This window comes from Hyperoodon ampullatus (assembly GCF_949752795.1).
Source record: "Hyperoodon ampullatus genome assembly, chromosome: 7".
NCBI classification, from domain to species: domain Eukaryota; kingdom Metazoa; phylum Chordata; class Mammalia; order Artiodactyla; family Ziphiidae; genus Hyperoodon; species Hyperoodon ampullatus.
The window spans coordinates 78,474,070-78,499,443 of NC_136920.1; the positions used below are offsets into that span (position 1 = coordinate 78,474,070).

Sequence of the window (25,374 nt, forward strand, 5' to 3'; positions counted from 1 at the left end):
TTCTTCATGCCTTCTGGTAGTCGGATACTTCAAAGATTTAATGGGATGAAATTAAGATGCTTGAATACGGAAATAGGGTGTGCCTGAGTATGGCTTATTATGTCAGAGATTTACACACACACACAGATCAAGCATATATGCCAGGAGCATCAACCTGAGAAATTCAATAGTCACTTCTGGTTTACGAGTCCAGTGAGTGACCCAGATTCTGCTCGGTCAGTGATTAGATTCTAGCCACTGCATTTCCTGTTTCTGAACACTTATGTAAAGTTGGACAACTCAATTACAGTCTATGAATTATTTTCCTTATCTTCTAAGTCAGGGAATTGGTTCTAAATTCTATCTTTGCTGAGGCCCTATATTTCATCATCCTGTCCCTCCAATGGCCTCCAAACACCTGATTGGGCAAACCATAAGCAAACTTTTTAATATGCATCTTATTTATTAACAAATTATATACACAAAGTTCCATACATATAATTTATGTACATGATAAACTACACAGATTTTTAAAAATAATACAAAGGTAAAAATGTTCTAATATTTTCTTTTCCTAACTCCTAAGGCATTATTTTATTTTACTTATTTTTTATAAAGATTTATTTATTTATTTGTTTGTTTGTTTGTTTGGCTGTGCCGGGTCTTTAGTTGCAGCATGCCGGATCTTTTAGTTGTGGCATGTGGGCTCTTAGTTATGGCAGGCACGTGGGATCTAGTTCCTTGAGCAGGGATCGAACCCAAGCCCCCTACATTGGGAGCACATAGTGTTAACTGCTGGACCGCCAGGGAAGTCTCAAGCATTATTTTAAAAACTATATTTACAAAATGTCTCTCACCTGCTACCTAGGGTGTGCACACCAGCTTTAGAGGCCTGGACTCTGCAGAGCCAGTTTGATGTGCCTTGGGAAAATAATGGTTTGACATTTAAGCAAAAGTACTGTCTTGAAGACATTCAATTCTTTATATTCATAAAGTAAATTTTGGTAACAGGGAACACTGACTGTAAATGAAAAAAGTCTTATTACATTCCTGAAAAAGTAAAAGACTCAAAGTGCCTTTGTTACTCTAAAAGGAAAATCATTCGTGTCATTTTTCTATTAACAATAACTTATTAAAGTTCCAAGCAGAAACAACAGCAATCACTTACACAGTGCTTAGTATGTGCCAGGCACTATTTATACAAATAAGTGCATTTAAATCTCATAATGAGGCATAGAGGTTAAGTGATTTGCCCATGGTCACTAGCTATGAAATGGGAGAAAGGGAATTTGAACCTAGGCCATTTGGCTTCCGCACCCAAGTTCCTGACTGTTTTCTACCTCAGGGGTCAATGGACTTGCCCTGTATAGGCTCAAAGAAGTTTTCACTTTTTAAAATCTAAATTTAAACATTTCCAGATTTGTGCGCTATACAGTTTCTGTTGCAACTACTCTGCCCCACTGGTGTAGGGTGAAAGGAGCCATAACTACCATGTAAACAACGGGTGCGACTATGTTCCAGAAAAACTTCCTTTACAAAGCCAGGCGACGGGCTGGATCTGGCCCACCAGCCAGAGTTTACCTATCCCTGATCTGCACCATCAAACTATTAAAAAGCCTCATGTCAAATTATTAACTAACTTTAGGCCTAAATACAGTCATTATAACCACTGTAAAGTTGTTAAGGCATTATTTTAAAAACTGTATTTACAAATTGCTGATGTACTGACTTTTATTAGTTTAAAAACTACAACAGCTAATAAACACTTGATTCATTTAAGTCTTGAAGACTAGAATGGCATAGTTTCTTCACAGTATTACAATAAAAGTTTTCAGTAAAAAAACATACATAAAAGTATTATTAGGTATTATATATTAAATCTCTTATTTCTAAAATTAAGTGGACTATCATTACTAAATGGTAGAATCCCAAACTGAAAACCGGTCATATTCTTTCAGCAAAATGAAAGCTGCGCTCACATGTATCAAAAGACAAAAATTAGGGCTTCCCTGGTGGCGCAGTGGTTGAGAGTCCGCCTGCCAATGCAGGGGACATGGGTTCGTGCCCCGGTCCAGGAAGATCCCACATGCCGCGGAGCGGCTAGGCCCGTGAGCCATGGCCGCTGAGCCTGCGCGTCCAGAGCCTGTGCTCCGCAACGGGAGAGGCCACAACAGTACCACACACACACAGAAAAAAGACAAAAATTAACTGCCTTCTGTATCAATATATTAATGTGTTTCAATCACATATGTTTTCATGAAAGTTTAAACATAAAATCACCTTTAAGATCTAGGCCATGTGATGTGCTCCTTGCCATGTCAGAATACACCCCGTGACGTTTACTTAACTTGTCTTAAGTGTGATAGAATTCTTTATACCTTGACAAATAACTAAAAGGAAAAAAAAAAAAAACCCCACACACAATAAGATGAAGAGCCTATACATTTGTCAATCTTGACTTATTTGCTTTTCTTGAGTCAGTTGGAAGTTTATAGCCACATTCTCAAAATCATTAACTACAATCTTCCCAAACAGGTAATTGACGAACAGATGCATTCTAAAACTTGTCAGTAACAAAGTGCTATTCCAGTTTACAGCAACAGTTTAATTCTATTTAGATACTAAAACTGAATACACTGAATACTGCAAACTCTATTCCCAACCACTCAGCAAAGTACTACATACCTTTTCAGATATAGGGAAAAAAAGAAAAAAGAGAAAAAGCATACGATTCTTCCTATTTTCATTTCCAAAGATACATCCCAATCTTAATGATCAATCAGAGATTTAAACGTCAACTATAAACCCGGTATACTGCTGCTATGCAGTGTACTAGAGCAATAGAAGAGAGAGGACCTCAAACCCTCTGTTCCCTCAAATTCAAAGGCAGGCTTCCTGACCCCTCCAGACCACTACTGGACACAGGGAAGGCACACTAATGTTTCAGGACCCCAACCAACAGTCACCTGCTTTGTGATTACTTCCATGACACACCCTCACCAACACCACTGAGTTTGCTGCTCCTACGGGACGTTACATGTATTTACTATTTTAACACATACCACAGTGCATCATAATTATGATTGCAGATAGATGTTCTAACAATTTAAAGAGAATGATGACTTTTTTGCTCTTTACATCTTGCTATTTCCCGTCCCATAATATTTCTTGAAGCGAAACCATAAAATATAGACAAACACAAAAAACAGAAAATATACAAAACGTGTGCTTTGCACCTTAACGCAAACTTAAGTAAAATTAGTTCTGACAGTATCCAGCATGACAAACTTCCATGGTACAAATGAGAATGGACCAAGGTTTGAGCAGGTACAGGAGACAATCCAGGCATGAACACCACCAAGGAAAGGTAGACAGGAAGTAACATGGTGTGTAGGAAATCACGAGACCAGTCTGATGGGAAGAGACTTAAACAAGACTGAAACTCACTTTCTAAACCTCCATCTCCAACTGGACAATTCGCAGGACACAGGTGCACCAAAGTGGCCAATTTATTCAATCCCTTTAATATGGAGGAAGAGTTTAAAATTTTACTGGTTTAATTTGCCCCAAAAGCAACTCTCAACAGTTATGGCCTCTGTTGTCGGAGCTTTGTATGAAATTAAGTCAAAGTGTGTAGCTCCTTTGCCTTTTTTTTTTCTCCTTAAAAAAGAAAAGAAACAATTGTTCCGAGTAAAAACAAACATATTCCAAAGCATGTGTACATTGAAAAATAAAGAAACTTTATTAACAACTTCATAAAAACTGACTTAAAATTTTAAAAAGAAAAAAACATGTTTTGAAGTCCTTCCGACTGGAGTCGTGTCTCATAGTGTCCTTTCTTTACAGAAATAGTCGTATTATGACACATATGCACAAGGATTAACACCATGACACACTGTACACGGCGGGCCCCAGCGAGCTCACCAGTCGTCGTCTGAGTCCAGGTCTCTGGGGAGGATTCACTCCACGGATGAGCCCAGCAGAGTCTGAAGCTCGTTCGTGAACTCCACCAGATCTAAGAGCTCCTTACTTTCTGGATTACAGGACTCCAGGTCTTTGGGGCAAGAGAATAAGAGACTTGCTGACACTTGCCGGCAGAACTCGGCCTCCGCGATGGTGACAATTTCCACATTTGGGAAATTGCAGCGGAATATGCAGGAGGACATTTGCAGTTTCTTGAGCAGGTCTGAGAGCAACAGCCAGTTACGAGGCCTACACCAGAGAAAGGACAGTGGTTTGAGTTTCCGGCAAAATTAGAGGCGCTCCCAACTATGAACTACCCGTCTCCTGGCGGTGAAAGGGCCTGCTACTTCCACTTTGATTACCCCACCCCCACCCCACTTCTCACTGTCCTTAGAAGATCTACTTCTTCTTTTTTTTTTTTTTTAATTTTATTTATTTATTTATTTTCGGCTGCGCTGGGCCTGTTGCGGCGCACAGGCTTTCTCTAGTTGTGGCTCGCGGGCTCTAGAGCGCAGGCTCAGTAGCTGTGGCGCACGGGCTTAGTTGCTCCGTGGCATGTGGGATCTTCCCGGACCAGGGCTCGAACCTGTGTCCCCTGAACTGGCAGGCGGATCCTTAACCACTGTGCCACCAGGGAAGCCCGGAAGATCTACTTCTAGCGGGGGAACTCTGGACTCATGTGCATGTGTTAAGAGACCACCTAGGGCGGATCAGCCAACTTAGACAAAAGCAGGAGCAGCGCCCCTGAACGAGCCTCGTTGCAGGCCACCCCAGTGCTGCCTTGGCTCTGGTCACAACTCAGGTCACCCCTCTCCAAGTAAGTGCACCCCGTTCTAGTCACTGGGGAAAACCAGTCTGTATGCCAACCCAAGGGAGATGGCAAACACCTCTTTGACCTCTCCTCTCCTCCGGCCCTCACGGAGAGAGCATGAGAAACACTCGAGGTCACCTGGCTTTCCTTTCCTTTCCCACACCTCCAACCCGCCCCTCAATGCTGCCGGGAGTGAGGCTTTTTCGAGAAGGGAGGTGGTACAATCCTTCCTGATACCCTGCCACGCTTTATGATCTCTATCCCGAATACAATGTCACCACAAAGGCAGACACGTTCCCAGCCTCAGAGTCCAAGGAGGATGCTACTCCTTAAGCACCGGGGTCAACACACAGCAGAGCAAGCTCTCCTGATGTGTTCACTCCGAAGGGTTGGTCATGGGGCACAGTGGCCCGACCGTGGGGACAAGACTCGATCTAAGCAAATCTGAAGACACATAAGATGCCAGGTGCCACATACGGCTTTCTCTAATCTTATACGAGAAGAGGGTACACATCAGTATCGTCCCGTGGACCTCACGCGCCTTGGAAGGCCCCTATGGTAGCCATTTGGGGAGGATCCCTTCCCCAAGAGTTTAGTGACTGAAACTGTGCAATTGCAGTCGCTGACTCCCGTGTCCTTTGGGCTCTAGGGGTGTGTTCCAATGAGGGCAGTTGGCTGGGGAGCCCTCCCACCCCCCAAACTTTTCTGGAAAAGTTCCACTGCATTATGTGAGGTCGGTGGACACTTGGTGAGGAATTCACTCACCCCCCAACCCATCCACCCTCATCTGCTGAAGGGGACTTCTAACTCCTGCCACCCCACAGAGCAGCTGGGCTGGCTCTCGACCACACGCTGGCCACGCTCACCCCTGAGCGACGGACACCTGGACGTTATAACACGGCAAAAGGGGGTCTTCGGAAAATTCAGATTCCAATAGGTCACCATAGGCCTCGTTGCTGCCATCCTGGTCCTCCGGTCCTGGGGGATTTGCTAAAACATCGTAACCACTTTCATCATCTGGTTCTAAACGCGGGGGCAAACAAGAGAGAGGTCAGTAAGCTGGAGCAAGATTCCAGCTGTTCGCCAAAAAGGACCCTGGAAAAATTCTTTCCCAAGCAAGCCCTGCTCACAGCACCACCCCCACCCCCACAAGCCCAACTGAAACGAACAAGGCTGCTCACCACACACACAGCTGCCAGAGAACTCCGAAGAGCAACCGGGGCTACCATCGTCAGGAGCCTGCAGGTTATTTAAACAGTCTGGAGAGAGAGGGGGAGAGAGAGAGAGAGAGAGAAACAAGATAACGCCTGCTGGTAAGAGGCAAATGCTGCTGGAGTTCGGGAACATCTCACGCTGGGGCTGGTGTCACCTCCTGATAAGTCCCACTGCACACGCCTCCAGGTATCTGACTGAAACCTCCCCACGCGTCCACCCGCCTTCCTGAGGGACTGCCCGCCTCACCGCCCCAGCCTGCCAAACAAAAGCTAGCCTGGCTAGCTAAGAGTTTTCCAGCCCCCCACCTTGCAAAACTCAAAGTATGTATCTCTTCTTTGACAGACTAACGTTGGGCCGCTTTTCCCAGTAAAGGGTCACTTAGAGTAAACGGGGGGTGGGGGTAGGGGGAACCCAGGTGAAAGGCTGTGAAGTCACCGTCTAGATGCTTGAACAAGACCGTGTCTTGACCTCTGCCGTACCTGTTAAGAACTTCTCCAGAAGTTCGCTGTGGTTCACTTTCTTGATGGTTCTACCTGAGTATGTAGCCAGGGTAGGATCAGCACCGTAGGAGAGGAGCAAGCGGACAATTTCGAGATGATCATTCTTGACAGCATCGTGGAGAGGCCTAGGAGAGGTGCGGGGGATTACACCCGTGCACGCGACGCTTGCTTCTAAGGACACGGGGCAAAATCGAGCGTGTGCGGCCAAGCCTCAGAGGCGCGCTATTTCACCGAGGAGGTGAGTGTACGGTCGCTGCGACAAATTACTCTGTTATTTCAACACATAACCCTTTACGGGACAGGTGAAGGGACCATCTCAGGCCTAATTCTTCAATGCAAATCTCTCTTAATGCATGGCCCAAGGAGGAACTCAGGCCACGATGAAAACGTTTCCAATGAACTTAAATAGTGACAGACTGTAAGAAGGTAACGTACGGCGGGGTGGGGGGAAGAACCCCAGCACCACGGAAGCAGATACGACAAGCCATTGTTACACCATTACAAACAAAACCCAAAAAGTGCAGTTTGTAAAAGAAACTAGGGGCAAAGCGGAACCTCTCCTGAAACCAACTTGGAGATGAGTGATCAACCCTCTCGCCCAGAAGCAGTCGACAGGCAGGGCGAGTTCTCAGGAGGATACAGAGTCCTCCTGCCCGTGTCCGCTGGGGTCAGGAACACTGTCCGCAGTCCCATCCAGAAAGGATGCTATTTGGAAACCATGAACCACCAAATACCTTACGGTTTTGCTAATTTTATGACTGTCAGGAAAGCCCCAGTGCCCTGCCTCGTGGTGGCATCCCAGGTACAACCGGGAAGATGCTTGGGCTGACTCAGACCTGGGCCTCTGGCCAATAAACCGAGGTCAAGGACAGAGTGGGGGCCAGGCCCGGGGATGTGGGTGGACACGGCAGGTCCTATCAAGCCAGTTGCCACTGGACCTGTCTGTGCTCCTGCAACTTTCAACTCACATATATGTTCAAGATTGAGATTCAACAGACGCTGGTGAAGAGTCCAGGGTCTTAAAAGAGAACACCCCTGATTATTCATGCAGGCTCAACATTTTCAGGGACTTCTGTCCATAAGAGCGTCACAGAGTTTTAAAGTTCTATGTAAATTTGCCAGAAAGATCTGTCCGATTCCATTCTAGAGGACTCCGCCATCAGTGTGCTTACAAGGCACTCACTCTCCATCTTTCCTTCTGGGGTTCCCCGCACACCCTGAGAACCACTGCCTATGCCCCAGCAGGGCCAGGCCAAGAGCAAGACCGCCACTGACCCGGTTCCATCCTGGGCACTGCAGTTGACATTGGCGCCATATTCAAGGAGGTGTAGTACGATGTTGAGCCGACCTCTTGCACAAGCCTCGTGCAGGGCACAGTAACCCGCGTTGTCGCGGTGGTTCACATCACAAATCTTGTTCTCCAGGCAGTACAAGACCACTTCCTATGGGGAGAGGAGAGGAGAGGAGAGGAGATACCATCAGACACCATACAGTGAACCTTGTAAGCGTGACCTCCCCATAGCTTGGCGGTGCCCACTTTCAAAGGCATACATCCTTGGGGCCAAAAGCCCACCATGGCGCGGGCAGGCGGCAGGCATCCTGGTGGGGGGCGAGAGTGCGTGAGAAGGGCTTGGAGATGCAGACAGTGTTGTCTAAGGCTCTGCTGCACCAGTGGCCTGGCCATGGGCAAGTTACCCTTGAACTTCTCCAAGCTTCCACAGGGCTGCTGAGAGGACGCATTCGGATAGCGATTCGGATAGCGATGAAAGCCCTCAGCCCAGGGGCCGACATGACCAGTACAGAGGTGTCACGGCTGCTAACATCTTAGATGACACATTGCCAAGCACAGACCATTCTCACTTGATGGGTCTGTTCAGTCAGTGGCAGTGGACGATAACACAAGTTTAGATAAAAGTATGGATGACCAACACTTAAAGAGAGCTTAAATCAGCCAGAGAACATTCCCCAGCTTAGAGAAGCAGGGACACCCAGGTCAGCTACATCCTCGCACCCCTTGTTAAGACCCCAAATCAGACCCTGGGCCTCAGATGCTCTTGTCTGTACGTTAAGTGGAGTTAAAGAGAAGCTCTCTCCCTCCATCCTCGAGGAATGACACAAAATGCCTCCAATAACCCCACCCTCTATTTTGCCTCACTCCACCCTCTCGAGTAAATATGAAAATTTTAGACTGATTCTGCCCCAAGTTAATGACAGGAACCTGATACACCACAGGCTGCAACCTCCACATTTCAAGAATCAAATAAAACGTTCACCCCCGCCCCCAGAGATGTTCTGTGTCAACACTGTGCGTTAGAATCACTGTTATTAACCTTATTTCTTTGGCTTGTTAAAATATTAATATGAACCACTCTCAGTAAGCAGAGCAGGAATTTATTCAATGTTTTATTACCTTAAGAAAGTTTTCAGACACATCGAAAGCATTTGCCACCAGAAAACACGTTATACTGTTTATACTGGGTAAGTCGTGCCCAGCAGAGAGCCGTCAGGTTCTGAGAGCTGGGAGTAGGCAGAACGTGCATGTGGCCTAAAACATGGTCTGCAGGGTAAGGGGGGATGGGATGGGGTCAGAACAGGCCTCCTTGTGACATCTCTCAGGTAACTCATCTGTTAAACCTAAAACGGGGGTCATTCTAGCCGCCCATAAGTGCGAGATGGGTTCTGTAAAACCTTTTATGCCCTTTGGAGGACACGCCAATCAAAGGTGACCACTCACTTGGGAGCGAACTAGAATGTTCCATTTGCTTACCACGTGAACCCAATGGGGCATGCTGGTAAACCTGGCCATCGGTGCCCTGTTACTTCAGGTCACTGCAGCAGCTCCCTTCCAAAACAAGAGGAGGAAGAGAAAAGGCACACCCACGAATGCGTTTCTCCGTTTACATCCCAACCTGCCAGAAAGCCCACAATCCTCTGGGCTCCCAGGCCACCTGCCCCGAGCCCTGGTATCCAGGATACCGCATGAAGGTGCTGCTCTTTTAGCAGGCCCTCACTAGCCAGACTTGAGTGGACGGCTGCAAGCTAATGAGTTGTGTGCCCCAGCCAGGGAGAGGCCCTGTCACGTGGCTCTGGGATCAGGTCTGAACGCCACCAACTGCTGTGCACACATCAATTTACTCAACCCAGGGTTTATTTGCTGTGACAATCATGGCCTTCACCTGGAAACCTTCATCACTACTAGGGCAGATTCAAGGGTACCTAGAAATGAAAGGCCGTCCAAGCTGATGGGTAAGTCAACTCTCTTCTCCTGGAAGATGGTAGCAAAGGCAGCAGTAGCCCCACGGCCAGGTCAGACTTTTTGCCACAGGCTGTCCTAACTCAACCACGTTGATCCCACTATTTACACAGTGCTTCTCATTTCCCCAGATGAGGACGTCTTCTGTCACCCACAGGAACCCAGGAGATAGCAGGAAAGGAAGGTAGTACTATCCTCATTCAACACTTGCAAACTGAGGCCCAGAGATATTAAACCCCAAGTTCAATTTACATGAAGTACTAGACCTATAACTCAGGTCTTTGGTACCTGGTCAGCTGGGAAGATTCAAAAGGCCCAAGAGGGCCCCAGTTAGAGGGATGCAATCCAGCTGTGACGAGCATCCCACAGGCCTTCTCTGTTGGGGGTCAAGTGGGCTAACTACACTCTCCTAGCTAGGAGGGTGAAGGCCTCTAAATGGATGGCAACCATCGCCACCAACACTTTCTCTAACTGAAAGGTGAAGAGGCGGGGCGAGTCTGTCGACGCAACACATTCCTGACGCAACACATTCCTTGGTTTCTTTTCTCCGCTAGAAATAAACGGGAGTGTCTGAAGGGCAGCCCAGCCATTCCCGAGCAAAGTCAAACTGCTTTTGTCGGACAGCTCTCTGTTCAGCAGCTATAAGCCGAATGCCATTACCCGCAAAATGTAACCATAAAGGCCATAAGCCCGCCGTTGTTAGTTAATTAAATGCCTCATTAACTTTTTAAAAAACATGACTTATTCAATTCATAGAAAATTTAACCATCACCGCTAAAGGCACAAGCATGTGGTTGCACACTGGCGTTTTAGCCTAAGAAATAGAAGCCTTTTTCCCAGGAGGGAAAGGTTTGAGGTCTTTGACCACGCAAGTGATCTATTTAACGCGGATCTGAAGCCAGAGTGTGTTTCTAAACTTCCAGAACCAGATTATCATGACATAAAGCTCAGACAGCCTTTATACTGCACATGGTATCTTTGGCTAAGCAGAAGAAAATAACCAAGAATGCTGAAGACAAAACTTCAGGAAAACCCTCCCAAACCACACCCTTATCTGGTTAAGCAAACTGTCCTTCAATTTTAAAAGGTTTAAGCTGCCACATCTCCCAACTGGGCCATCATCCCAACATTTAAAATTCTGCCCAGACAAATCCCAGAAAGTTGGATTCAAAGTTGAAAGCGTTCATCTACTTGTCACAATGTTCAGCATCAACACTGGTGATCTGTGGAATCTACATATTGAAATTTACATTTGAAGAAAAAAACAAATCCGACCCTAAACATTCCCAAGGCTTCCTGTGCAATCAAAGGCCAGGTAGCCTAAAAAAGTATGGATCAAGTGCCCCTTGGTCCAGGCCTCAGTGCCACCAAACCAAAATGGAAACTGTCTTACAGGACCAACGAGGGTCTTTTGACGTCTCTGGTCCCAAAGGGAGGCTGCTGGAAATGATGCCAAGTTCACAGGTGGGGCTCGGAGCCCCGCCCTCCACGGCGGGTGCAGCAGCACCCCGCCCCCCATCTCCAGCATTTGCTGGAAGCGGGAGTCTACTTTCTCAACCCTAACCCAAAAGTTGGGGTTAGGGGTCTCCCCCCCACCTCCAGCGTTTGCTGGAAGCAAGGAGACTATCTTCTCAACCACGGGGGGTCTAGCTCAACACTATGTGCAACATCTGCTCTGTCCTCCTAGGCGCCCGCTCTCAGCTCTTGGGAAACCAACTGGGTGCTCCTTGGACTTCACCTGCAAGTAACTGCGCTAACTCCCAGAAAGTGCTCTCTAGCTAATGGAGAGGTCTCCAAGAGACGTGTAGATATAAACAACAGCACATTCAACCCACAACAACAACAACAAAAACACCCCCAAACTAAGCATAGCCCTAGTGCTTCCAACTTCCCACCCACAGTCATGCCTTAGGGCCAAGGCAGGCACACTTCGAAGGGCTCACGGCACTATGGACCGGGGTGGGGGGACACGACAGGAGACGGGGGACAGGGGCACAGAGCTGGCTGAGGGTGTGGGCGCCAGGGCTCCGGGCCAGCCTGGGTCCTGCCACCCCAGTGCTCAGCCACACCTCCACGCTCAGCCTGCTGAACCGCGTTTTACTGTCACCATTCAACTCCCAGAGGGCTGATGCCAGCACAGAAAAATGCCTTTGCCCTGTGGGCTATTACATCACAATTGCTACTGACAAGTATGGTGGGGGAACTGCACAGGGCAGAGAGAGTCATCTGTCTCACAGAGGTTTTGAACTGTAAAAAGGGCAATTCCAGTGTGAGCCAGTCTTGCTGAGGAGCGTGGTGGGCTGTGGAGCACTGCTGGATCGCTACCTGTACGAGTATCAGCTAATCCCTCTGAGGCTCAGTTTCCTCATCCGAGAGTGGGCTAGTACTCGTCACTCCCAAGTGAAGATGTTAAAAGGGTGAAAGCAGTTACTACAGACCACACGGGCTTAGGCAGATATCAGCTATCTTTCGATGTTGCTCTAGCAATAGAGGCTATCACTGTCATCAGCCGTGCTGGCTTGGGATACAGCAGTGTGGACAGGGAGTTTTGGGCAAGGCTCAACCCCTGCTCCCCGCCCATCAGCCCTCGGCTCCCGCGCCCTCTCAGAAAGAGACTGCTCAGGTCTGCCCCACTCCCACCCCTACTCTGCACAGACACTTCCCACCCGCTACCCCACAGGGGCGTCACTCTGCCCCAAACAGCACAAGTTAGTAGAGCTAATAACTACTCTCCTTCTTGCTAGTCAGAATCCAAAAGGGCTCATTAAAATTCCCCTGGTCGCCAAGCCCTGGGTTAGGTCAGATTTTATATCAGAGATAAGTGAGCCGGACTGGCCGAAGCAGCCTACCTGCCTGAACGGGAACGGAACATCAGAGAGGCCTGCCTTTCTTTTCACACCACGACTGAACAAGCCACCAAAGAGCCCGCAGTGTGAGCGGGGCCAACGCAAACACCCTGCTGGAACACCCAGCCCAGCCCGCCACGTGGAGGGGGCTGGGCTCTGAGACCCAACCCCATCCCCAGCCAGTGTGTCCTCCACCCAAGGAGCAGCAGCCGGCGGATCCTGATCCGGGGCACCCACAAGGATGCTCACCTCGTAGCCAAGCCGGGAGGCCTGCTGTAGGAGGGTCTCGCCCGCGTTCTTATTGACAGCAAGTCTCCGCGTTTCCGGTGGCATCGGGCGGGACTGGGTGGTCTCTGGAGGGGAGCTTGAGCACGTCAGCTGCGAGGCCTGGGAAGCTGGTAACAATTGCTGCAAACGGTCCAAGGGCTTCTGGTCCTGCTTGGCCGGCGAAAGATCATAGTCGGAACTGGGCTCAGGCCGCTTTCAAAATCTCCGGACGGTCACCTATCACGAAACCAGGCAGCGCACACATTTCAGGCTGTCCTTCCACCACCCGCCTGGTTCGCCTCCTCCCTGAGTTACAAACCTGAGTGGAGGAAAGCACTTTTCCTCCTCTCTGTCTCGGGGAGGCGGGGCGCGAGGAAGGGGTTGCATTTTTACTAGCTGGAAACTTCACCACCACCCAGGAGACAGGTCCCCTAGGAAGGGGCAGGGACGTTTTGGGGGGAGGGGTTCAGGAAAAGGAAAGCTTTGTCCCCAGAAGCAGAGAAGTAGGCAGGCGGGATGTGCCTGCACAGGCCCGGGGGGCGGGGGAGAGCCAGGGGCAAGAGGTACCTTGCCATCCGCATTGTCCACGTAGGAGTCCCCTGGCAGCGGCAAGCCCCGCCTGGGCTCCTGAGGGATCAAATGCTTGGTTTTGCACGGTCGCTTCCCGGATGGTTTCTCGCTGTTGTCGGTGTATTTCTGCGGCAGGGGCGAAGGCTGCAGATCCATTTCTTCATCCATGCACAGCACATCTGTCAGGGGGAGAAGAAGCGGGCGTTACACAGTTGTAGCCGGTGAGGAAAGAAAAGCCCATTGTTAGCACTGACCGTTGGAGCAGCTTCAGTTTTTAAAGATATACCAATTATGTTTTCAAAGCACTAATATTTTAATTATCCCACATTCAACCGGCAAATAGGCTAACCCACGAAACGCCAAATGGCAAGTCGCTTCAAAGGGCCGCAAGAGAGGGCAGAAGCCAGCCCTTCGTGCGCTCCCGTCCACACCCGTGGGGGGCCTGGGTGCTCGGGACAGGGCGACTGGGGACAGACAGCCTGAGGCTGGAATGAGGGCACTGACAAGCGCCCGGGGTCACCCAAGACTTCCCTTCCTGCCCAGCCGCGGGCTGGGTGATGAGGAGCAGCCCAGGAAGTCGAGCTCCCGCCTCACTGTCCATTCCATAAGGAAGTGTGCAGGCTGAAAGGACCTCATGAAGAAAACTCCCCACTCGCCACACGCTACTCTTGTCAACTTGGATGGCGCTCAGGTCCCCTCCAGGGCCGTTTCCCACAGAGGGCGGGTGATCCACCCTCCAGGAGCGCCCCCCGCCCCGTGCGGACCTTGTTCATTGTCACTGCATTTAAGGGACTCCTCCAACCAGCTTCTGTTGCTTTTGGCCTCTGCCCTTTTCCTGCCAGGTTTCTCTTCGGAGATGCTACTGCCCTGGGGGGTGACCGCAGGCTGAACCGCCTGGGTCACTTCCTTCCTGCCCTGCCGGCCAGGTTTGCTCTCTGCTCCCGCCGTTCTCTAAGGTGCAGCAAGCGGCGCTGCTTTCTGGGATGGAGCCCTGTTAATTCAATGCACACCTCAGGTTGGTCAGCTCACTATAATGTGGCTCTTCTAAGTGGTTAGAGGAACTGTTTGTCATTTCCCTCTCAGGCCAGTCAGCTAATGGAGAAATAACTACAAATTAATGAAGAAGCCCCCCGGGCCGGGGAACGAACTGTCTTACACATCACTAACAGGGGTGGGGGAGGGGAGGGGTGTGGTCACTGTGTTGGCTGGAACTTGTCACCAAGTCTCGGGAGGGGGCCTATTTGCCTTTGGCCACCTTTGGGCTCCAGCCCCGGCACCTGGCTTTGAGGGAGTCGGGGGTGGGATGGGGGTGGGGTGTGGGGAGGTGTGAGTGGCTCCCCCCAGGGCTCCAGGGTGGGACTGGAACTTTCCACTGCTCCGCTCCAGGACTTCGGTAGGGTGCCCTGCGGGCCCGAAGCGAAACCGAGCTCACCTTTGGAGACCCGTCTCCGCTTGGCTTTCGGCAGAGAGTCCTCCGGGAGCACAGTGGTCTCAGTGTGGTTCCTATCGCCATACACCTTGCGCTTTCTGTTCAGCCGGAGGGTGGGGCTGCGTGACGCGTCCGGGGCCACCTGGTCGGCGGGGGACTCTCTGGGGGGCTCCGTGTCCATGTCCTCAGGAAGATCACTGTCTTCTGGGGCTTCGAAGGGGTCAGGTTTGCTTCCATCATAACACTCCCCTAGGGGAGGGGAGACAACCCGGAAAGGAGGGAACAAAGGTCACCAGGAGCAGGCAGAACCCCCATGCCCAAGGCAATCTGCTACCAACAGACCACCCCCCTTTGGAGACCAGGGGCCTCACACGCTGGAAGCACAAAACCCTCAGAAAGACGTCCCAAAGGAAGGACAGCTGAACACAACCAGCAAAGAAAGCAGAAAATGAGGCACGTAGCCCACTCACAATCCATCCTTCAAGGGTCAAGGTGAGGCATCTACACCATCCCTCTATAGGCGTGTGAGATAACTCCCTAACTGCTTAACTCTCCAAGGTGGCTTACTTTTAAAGGGGGGGTGAGTGACCTCACAGTAAGATCCAACCAATCAGGGCGGAGCTACAAATGACTATGGAAACAGCTGCTAGTCAACAAAAAAGGCTGATGTCATCAACAGACCAAATAGCCCCCAACTGCCATCTACACAGACATGGCACCAATGTTCACTTGGGTCAGCAGGGGCGAGGGTGAAGAACAAGGGTAGGGAAAGAATGGTGGGAGGCTGGGAAGCTGGGGAGACCAAGGCAAGAGGAGCCTGGCAAAGGGAAAGGAAAGGCTTCCTGGTGCACACACAAGGGTCAAGGGCAATTTCAAAGAACTCAACCAGATTGCTACGAGTCCGTCTGTCCTCTTTCCACACCCGTGGGGGGAAAAGCATTTCACTGCCATCGAGGGGCTGCTCCTATTTCCTGTCTAGGAAGAAGGCCCTCAGTGACACCAGTCACCCACCTGGCACGTCTCCACGCCTTCCTTCCCAGGCAACAAGCATCTAAGGACATTTCAAAGACAAGACTCCAACCCCCTTCATGGGGGTGGGGTGGGGGGCGGCGGGCAGGGCTGAACTGCTCACACCCCAGCTCCGCCTGTGTTGCTCCTGCCCCCTCTGCTCAATCTAGCATCCACTTGGGGCTTTTCCTCCAATCACCCCAGCCTAACATCACTCCTCACTTTTGCTCTAGCCAAAGAAACAGTTCAACTGCTTTGCTAGTCACATTCTTTCTAACACACAAATAATTCCATAATGATCACTGTGCTGTTAAAGAGTTCCCCGAAGATGACCCTGTGTCCATCACCGGCCGGGGGTGGGGGTGGGTGTATGAGTTTGGTATTTCGTTAACACCTGAGCTAAGCTCCCACAGCCCGTTTTTCTAGATGAAATCATGGACACACCCCTCACATGCTGCTCGCGTTCCTCCTCCTCTCCCTAGACCACTTCAAGTATCACTCCCACTTCTGCCCAGCCGGCTGGTCCCCTGATCAGCCTCTCTTGGGGGGCATTCCCAGCATTTAATGGCAGTCAGTTGTGGGGATGAACCTCACCCCGGCCTGGGCTAGCCTGACCTGTGTTCTCAATGGTGGAACACACTTAGCTTTTCTCCAAGGGTATCCCAAGGTGGGACAGGTCCCCATCTACTCTTGCCGGAATGGTGGAATCACCCCAACCGCGAGGGTCTCCTGCCATGGCAGCAGGAGAAACCCCAAACTCCTGGCCTGTGCTTACAGGTGATGCAGCCCAGGCTACCGCAGGCCCGGTGAAGACGGCGTGCTGCAACTCTCACTCCGGCTGCTCTGTGACCCTCTTAAACACTCGGGCAGGAATGGCGCCGCTTTACAACTCGGCCCCCTTCACTTGTAAAGTGGGAATGTTACTGCTAGCCTCCCTCCAGGGGTGGGCTTCATAATCACGGGCTGGGCTCAGCACAGAGAAAGGCTGGAAAAATCCCTTTAACCAAAAGATGCCAAGACTTTCAGACCAGCCTGAATCTCAGGCCTGAAATGTAGGAAATTTTAAGAGGTGAGCCCTGCTGGTTACACCATTGGACTTCTCTGGTCCAATCTGGTCCAATCAGCCTTCCCTAAAAGCTCCGTGGGAGGGGATCCATGGAGGAATGGAAGGGCTACCTTAAGAACCCCCATGTCCAATCTGAAAGTTTCTTTTTCCAAACTAGGTCCATCCACCCTTCCCCCAACCCCGGAGCCTTTTAGGGCAAAGATCTCAATTCCCCTCAGCTAAGGCCCCCCAAGACCTTACGCTAGTGTGACCTTACCCAGGCCAGTATTAACCCTGAAGGACACCCACCCCGACTGCCCAAGATGCCCATGGCCACCAGCTATGGGGTAGAGGCTCCATGTCACTTGGAGCTTCTCAAAGACTGTTCTAACCACGACCCACAGGAGGATGACCCTTGAGGGCAAAGGAGATGGGGAGATAAATAGATACACGGGGATCCTAACCATCAGGCTTTGCCATCATTGCTACTTTTGGCCCTTCTAAAAGTGGGAAGCCATGTGCCCTTGGTCACCCAGTCTAAGCAAGATGTGAACGTGGTCCCTGCAGCATGGTCCTATGACTCACAGCACATATATCCCAAATTCATTATGGTTGTACCATAGCATCACCTCACAGAAGCATCACCACAGCAACATTTACAAGTCACTGTGGCAACAAAGCACCCTCACCACTGTTGAGCCATGCCCAGTGAGGCCTAAACAAGGTGAGAGGGTTCTGAGTTGCTGGAAGGCTCCCCAGGATTAAAATCCCCTTCTCTGTAGCTTAACTATAATAGCACCTCCAGTCAAGGCTAACCTTGTTAAAAGTTACACCCGCTACAGAAGAAGTGCAGGGGATCTCTGTTCCAAAGTAGTTTACAAACGTGCAGGTGCTCAGCTGGAAGAGAAGTTCCCTGAGCAAAGAAGTTTCATGAAGCCCCTCGACTGAGGCTTCCTCCAGCTCCTGGCCAGGCACTGCCACTGAGCAGGTCCTAGGCCTGTCCCAGCCAAGTGGTTGGCAAGGGAGATGGTTACTCCAAGTTTGAGAAGGAAGGGACCAATGCCTCCTTGCCCCGCCCCATCTTCAAATGCCACTGAGGGTTCCTACTGATGAACTTCCAAGTCTGAGGAACCTCCAAACTCATTTGGTGGACTTCCAAAATAAAAATTTCACTCAGCCACCCATGTGATCATAAAGAATAAATGAGTATCTCGGCCACTGTGTTTTCAAGTTAATTCCTTTCTTTAAACAAGCCCCTAGCAACAAGATGCACCCGCACCAGGACAACCAGGGCCACGCAAACAGCACCCACCACCTTAGAAGCTCCTGGTCCCTCCATGGGTAGGGGCTGCCTCAGAAGGGGGAAGGCATCTTGAAGGCATCCTGGACCCTCTCTGTGACCCCTGCCCGCCCCAAATCCCCGCCCCAGCTCCCATGTGCTCACAGCTCGGCTCTCGGCCACACCGACACCCATGAGAAGGACCTGAGCCCATATCAGCTCAAGACATGATGGCCCAAGAACAAGAAGGCCCATTCATATCCAGCTGAATGGAATGAACACCTGCTGTGCCTTGGATGTGGAGGCCGCAGTAAGAACAGTGGCCCCTTCAGGTCACCTTTCCTGACCAGCTATTTGCAAACCCCACGTCTCTACAAGACAGAGGGTGGGTGGGGAACCCACCTCCAATGCCCCAACCTTTCAAACGGAGCCCCTCAACTTCCCCAACCCTTCTCCTGCCCTCCCATGGTGGCGATTCATGGCTCACTGGGCCATGTCCCGGGTGCTCCAGGAAGAGACCCGTCGGTCGGTCTGAGATGGGAGGCAGGCGGTGGGGGGAGGGGGCTTTCGGAATCATCTGGGGCTCAGGCCCTGCTCCCCATCAGCCACACCGAGTTCTCGTCTCCACGCTCAGCAGGAACGACTGGGAAGGACGCACACAAACGTCTCTGGGAAGAAGGGCGGGTGAGGCCACTGAGACGTGAAGGGCAGCGGCCACCCTGGGTTTGGCCACGTTGCTGGAGAAAAGGGCGAGAAGACTCGAGGCCGGTTAACTGCCCGCTCCCTTCCTCCAGCCTCCCTCACCGTCCACCCACAACAGGCAGATCCCCTCCTCAGAAAAGTGCATCCCCGTGAACTTGGCCTTGCTCACTTTCATCACATCTCTCTGAGAAACTTCCCCAGGAGCTGAGTTATGAGGCCACTCAGGAGGGTAAGGGCTGCGTGTCCACTGTGAGCACAGGCAAGGAGGGAGGCCTTCTTGCTGCTTCACTCCAGGGTGGCCTGGACCCTCCGTTTTTCACTCCAATCCCGAGGGGGAGGAGCTCGGAATCGTCTACTCCAGGCACATCAAGAGCCCCATCCCTCGGGTAAGGCCGCCACTGACTAGCCCCAGAAATCCCCTTCTACGGGAGCCACGTAGGACAAACCGGTCCCGGTGTCGCTTACCCAGAACCCTGGCCACAGGCCTTTGTCTGACCCCAAAAATGAGCTGGGGGAGGGCAGTGCTCCAAGCAGCAGAGAGAAGCACACGCTGCTGCTGACCACAATTTTCCCGAACTGCATCAGGCACCCACGACCTAAGCGTGCGGGCGAACGCCGACCCTACGACTGGGTCCAAGGGCCTGGGCCTCCCAAACGTGCCCACCACCCCCGACTGTCCCGTCTCAGGAGGATTTCACGCCCACCCTGTCCTCGACGTTCACCTGGGTGCCCTCACTCACCATCACCGGTGAGGTTTCTGGGGTCCGGAGCAGGCTGCAGGCCACAGGCCACAAGCACGCGCACTAAAAAAGCGGGAGAAAGACCTCCACTTGCTGCCAACACATCTCATTAGCCCAGGAAGTCTCGAGGGCAAAGCCCGAAGTCAACCCCAGTGGGGGAGCAGCTGATGGGACCGCAGAGTGTGACTCGAGGCAAACACTAGCTTTCTCTCCAATTTGGCCTCCAAAACATAATACACCCCGTCTGGTAGGAAGAACGCCCTCGTTTATCCCACGCCCTTGGAGCGTGCTGTCAGCTCCTAATGACTGCAAACAAGCCTGCCACAGAAAATAATTATGCTCATCTTTCTGGTGCCTTCATCAGCCCTCATCTCATTTTAACGAAACCTCTGCCTTTGGAGGGAGAATCCGAGTACTCTCCACTCCCTCCCATAGGAGACTGTCACTCTGGAGGGTCTGGCTCTGGCTGCAAGTGTCATTCCACTGCTACCAAAAACCCGTATCCGTACCTGCTACAAAACAGAACACATACCTGCTACGCTGGAGGTCTTGCACTGCCATTCCTCTGCTCTACTGTATCAGACTATTACTAACTGCAGGACTAGCATTTCTCCGGAAAAAGGAGATGCGTGCCAGGAAACAACATTTCATAGGTCCTTCACTCCTGGATGCTGCAACGCTCAAAAGGACAACCAGCCTTGCAATCCACAGCTGGGAAGGGTGGCCAGAGCAGCCCGTTCTCCGAACAGCCAGCACCCAGACGCTGGGCCGTCGGAAGCGTACTGTTTCCTCTCACCTCCCTCGGCACTGGGAGTGGAACCGCCCCGTTCCCACCGATGTGGTACCACACGTGAGCCGCCTGGGTTCACTTACATCTCTCACTGTCGTTCTGGTCGGCAATGGCCTCCTCCAGGGCGACCGACTTTGGCTTTTTGTCCTGACTTCCTTTCAGCCTTTCCCAGTCAGCGGGGCTGAATTTGCGCACCTCGGAGTCTTTGGTCGTGGGGTGGCCACCTTCTCGCTCTTTCATCTCCAACTCTGAGAAGCGCATCACTGCACGCTACAAAGAGAACGGAGATGGAAAAAAGACACACCTTACCACCAAAGCTATTTCACTGCCCTTACCTTAAAGGAAACTATCTTCAAAGAACAGTTTGCCCAAAACCAACCACAATTTATGATACAACTGAGATATTTTAAAATTGAACGATAAAAACGTAAGAGTGTCTATGGGTAACTAGTCACACACTCTTTCTTCGTAAAGCCATATGTATGTAGAGATATATGTGGTGTGTATGTATAGCCATACATACACTGTGGCATAGAGACAGACATTCTCTTTCGAAGGTAAATAAAACAAAACAAAAACACAACGCAAAGAAAGCGAAACAAAAACACAACAGAAAAGAAAACAAATGCACAATGAATAAAGACGACCATGGCCCACAAACTTCCCTTTGTATATTTGGAAATGAAATTTAACTCAAAAGGTTTATGGAAGATTCTAGTAATAAAAATTTGAAGAACTGACCTCACAGTAAGCAGCGGGTAGACATAAAATACTGTCCTCTTGTAATCCTTCCATCTATGTAATTAAAATGGGCACTCAATGGATCATTTAGATATCTTCATCCATTTTTTTTTTTTTTTTGCGGTACGCGGGCCTCTCACTGTTGTGGCCACTCCCGCTGCAGAGCACAGGCTCCGGACGTGCAGGCCCAGCGGCCATGGCTCATGGGCCCAGCCGCTCTGCGGCATGTGGGATCCTCCCAGACCGGGGCACGAACCCGTATCCCCTGCATCGGCAGGCGGACTCTCAACCACTGCGCCACCAGGGAAGCCTTCATCCATTTTTATATGCATAAACCAATTTTTTTCTTAACATTGCAAAACAATTTGGCTTTATTTGTCTTTTAATTAAAAGTAAAATATCTTAAGGAAATTCCTATACAACATCTATCATTCACTAGCAAGTTAAATACATACTCTATCCCTTTAAGCAAGGTTTTTTTGTTTTGTTTGTTTGTTTTTTGGGTGGAAAAAAAAAATTGCACGAATCTCACAGACATGCGGCTGCTACACACCTCCACCAAGTATCACGTAAGGCATTCTAAGCAGCACTTTTAGGTATATTTTTAACGTACAGTAACGGCAGAGAAATCAAAGCGATTGATAGGTAAATGTCATGCAGTCTTTTAGACATCCTTCGCAATAATTAAAACTTCCGTTATCAGCATTCGAGTGGAGTTCGCTTAAAATCTACAGAATAACTCAAGTATCCACTTACGTCCCCTTACTGGACACATTTCAAACATTTAAATTATCCTAAGCTTCATTAACCAAATCAGCCCGGCATCCTGCCCTATCATACCCCCGGCCCCCTCCTCTTCACACATTAAAAAAAACCTGACAACTGGTCAGGCTCCTGAAATTCGGGTGGGGGGCGCTCACCTGCAATGCCCGCTGCTCCCGGCCGAGCTGACTGGAGTCTGCGTACAGTCCGGTAGCGACACACTTGAACCGGTCACCCACGTAACCAGCGGAGTTTGCGATTCTCTTTGCCAGCTTAGATGGCTTCGGGTTCAGAACTTTGCCATCGGTTGATCCTGCCTCGTCAGCTCCATCTTTGGTGTAGGTGGGGGTGACGTCCACACTCGGTGGGGCACTGCCCACGCAAAATGGTTTGGGATCCTCTTGGGTTTTCCCGAAAGTGACCGCAGAGCCGTCGCTCCCCAGGGTCGGCTCCAGGAATGGAGTCGAGACCGGCGTCGCCAGGTTCTCCTTGTTGGTTACCGCTGGAACATTCTCCTTGCTTAAGCCGGAGACTGGCTGGCCCGGAGCCTGTTTGAAAGTATAGGCTTCGTGGAAGTCACTGATGCGCCCCAACTCCTCTCTCAGGGCAATGAAATCCCGGTGTGGCTGTAGGGCCACATTTTACTTTTTTATTTTTAATATATGTTCACATGTTTCCATAAAGGATCCAAGGTGGCCCATAACGTAAGGACACACAATATTAGCTTTAAAAAACCATGAAAAAAAAAAAAAAGGGAAATCATGATCCTGGAAATGGGTTGTATCCTTTTAAGGGCTGAGAATAACAGAATGAGTGAGCCAAAGATTTGGGAAAGGATCTCACATTTCCAAATGTCCAAATCTTAAAATTGCACCAAGTGGGAATGTAGCTGTGGCAATATTAACCTCAGAGAGCTCTATGATCGTTGTCTTTACTCATCACTTGGTTGCAAGTTTATAAATGACAGGGTAAGTGAAGGAGGGCAAGTAGACAGATAAGAGTCATTTCCTGATTCTCAAAAGAAGGGGCATCACCTAGGGAAGGGTACTCCAAAATCCTACAGGAATCATCTGGATATACTAAATTTTCTAGGTGGCAAAAGTATCTCATTTGACCCTAGCAGCCAGATGGAACTTAGAAATCTGTAGTGAAAAGCTACTCAACTGAATGCAAGTCATATGACTAGGAGCATGTCAGTGAACAGTTCAAGTGAAGATGCTGTGGAAGAGCACTTCACCTTGTGTCTGAGCGTCCTCAGAATGTGCAACGGGAGACGCAGTACCTGCTCTGTCTCACAGTGACCCTCCAACCTCTAAACGCATCTTTCCTGGGAAGCTGAATTCAAAAAGTCAATTTAAAAAAAAGATAGGGCTTCCCTGGTGGCGCAGTGGTTGAGAGTCCGCCTGCCGATGCAGGGGACACGGGTTCGTGCCCCGGTCCGGGAAGATCCCACATGCCGCGGAGCGGCTGGGCCCATGAGCCATGGCCGCCGAGCCTGCGCGTCCGGAGCCTGTGCTCCGCCATGGGAGAGGCCACAACAGTGAGAGGCCCGCGTACCACAAAAAATAAATAAATAGATAAATAAATTTAAAAAAGATAAAAGTCTCTAGTAGAGAAATTTTATCAGAGCCTAGTATTAAGAGCTGTAGAGCCACAAGTTTCCCATGATACAGCCTTAGCAGAGGCTGTTAAGGCAGTGACAGAAAATTTGTACCGAGGGAAATAGCAGAAGAGTTTGCCTACAATTCACGAAAATGATCCCTGCACTTGGCCTGAAGGAAATCAGCAAAATTTGTAACAGCTTGCGTATTTGTATGCGGGACTGAGAATGAATTTAATTTTTTAATTTCTCTGAATTATCACATAAGATTCAGAAGATGCTCTCTCTGCCTAGAAGCCACCCCACTGGGGTAACTATGCCTACGGAGTTCCTTTGCCTATGACTCCTACTTGCTAACAGACTGGCAGCCTGGCCCCAGGGCCTGGTCGCTGCTCCCAGTGCAATGGTGGATATGGTGTCAACGCTTGCACAATCAAAGCCCCTTACATCCTCTCCATGCCTCTGTCCCACCCCCCACCCCACTCACCATTGATGTTCAGGAAGGGGAAGGTGTCCTGGATGGGAACGTGGTGCTGTGACTGGTCCAGCTCATCTTCCTCATCTTCTTCATCCACATCATTATCTTTCTCATCCCAAAGAGCAGATCCAGTGGATCCTACCTGAGAAACACACACACACACACACACACACACAAAGGTCAAAAGTGAGGCGCTCACGTTGCACTGTCATCCCTGCAGCTGACCCACTGTTCAAGCTAGGCACTGCCAGCACAGAGGTTCCTTGGGTTCAGTGTGCACCCTCAATGCCAAAGAGTGGGAACCAAGGGTGTTCACCCCACTCCCAGCTCCTCCTACGGAGCCCCAGTGCAAGCTCTCATCCCCTCCCCTATCCAGGAGCTGCAGACCCTACTCCCTTCTCCTAGCAATCTTTTAATTCCTACTCTAAACCCCTTGCTACACATTCGCATCCCTTCTAAGGACCCAAGGAGCACAGCTTCTCTCCTTTATAAGCTTACTGTGAAGACAGACCCTTCCCTCATGGCAGAGCCTCACTAGATTCACTGGAGGTCAAGTCTAAATTATCTGGCTCTTAGTCGGAACTGGCTAAACATTGAGTAAATATAGGGATCAGGTGGTATTCTCCTAGGAAAAATACCATACAAATTAAATGATCACTTACCCATCATTTATAAAGAGAACTTAATAGCCTTCATAATGTCATGTCAATGGATTCTTAGAACAGCCTTTGAAATACGCAGGAAAGATGAGAACCCAGATTTTATAGTGGAAGAAGCTGAGGCTCAAAACGTTGAATGACTTGATTCAATGTCCCACAAGTAGTGAAATGGAAAGACCGAGGTTTATAACTCAGACCTTCTAAGTTTTAAGCCCTCCTTCTTCTAAACTACCTGGCCTCTCTTCTCAGTGTTGAGTCCCAAGAGAAGTTATTTTTTATAGAACTCAATACCCCCTCTTCTTTCTAATGCTTTACTGTTCCACTGGGTGGGCAGGAAGACTGTGCTGAGTTTATATCTTTTGTTCTCTGGGTTCTTTCTAGGGACAGCATTTCTTGCTTTATTTACCAGTCTTCAACTTTGTAAGCGAGGCGACTTTCAAGTCGACTATCGCTTTAAGGGTCCGGCCCGGAACCTGGCACACTGTCCACCTTCTCCCCAGCAGCTGGGGCCTCACCTGGGTTAATGATAGAGCCCTGGGGCTGGGGGATGTCACACACTTGATATATCTTCACTGGGTTCATGGGCACCTCCTTGGTGCCGTTGTACATCAGGTTGAATTCCCTGCTCTCGTTGAGCGCACAGCGGAGCTGGGCCTTCCATTTAGCTGGGTCGGGGTCGTCCACCCCTTCCTGGTACTTCCCCTGTCTCCACAGCCCAGGCCTGAGGGATAGGAAAC

The 25,374-nt window shown here is 50.2% G+C and overlaps 2 protein-coding genes across 2 annotated transcripts in view; one reads left to right on the forward strand and one right to left on the reverse strand.

Moving 5' to 3' along the window:
* LOC307055622 (BCL-6 corepressor-like) overlaps positions 1 to 25,374 on the forward strand; it is a 792,095-nt gene that overhangs the window by 736,391 nt on the left and 30,330 nt on the right.
* Positions 3,699 to 24,428, reverse strand: LOC307056603 (BCL-6 corepressor-like; the record flags this gene model as incomplete). Its single annotated transcript, XM_079709431.1, is given in 19 exon segments — positions 3,699 to 4,191; positions 5,620 to 5,776; positions 5,935 to 6,012; positions 6,448 to 6,593; positions 7,744 to 7,910; positions 12,817 to 13,050; positions 13,054 to 13,071; positions 13,402 to 13,589; positions 13,592 to 13,653; positions 14,120 to 14,348; positions 14,351 to 14,416; positions 14,419 to 14,496; positions 14,837 to 15,082; positions 20,481 to 20,667; positions 21,139 to 21,192; positions 22,059 to 22,526; positions 23,825 to 23,889; positions 23,988 to 24,120; positions 24,402 to 24,428. Coding segments are annotated over 19 exon segments (2,856 nt in total). The 3' UTR covers positions 3,699 to 3,938.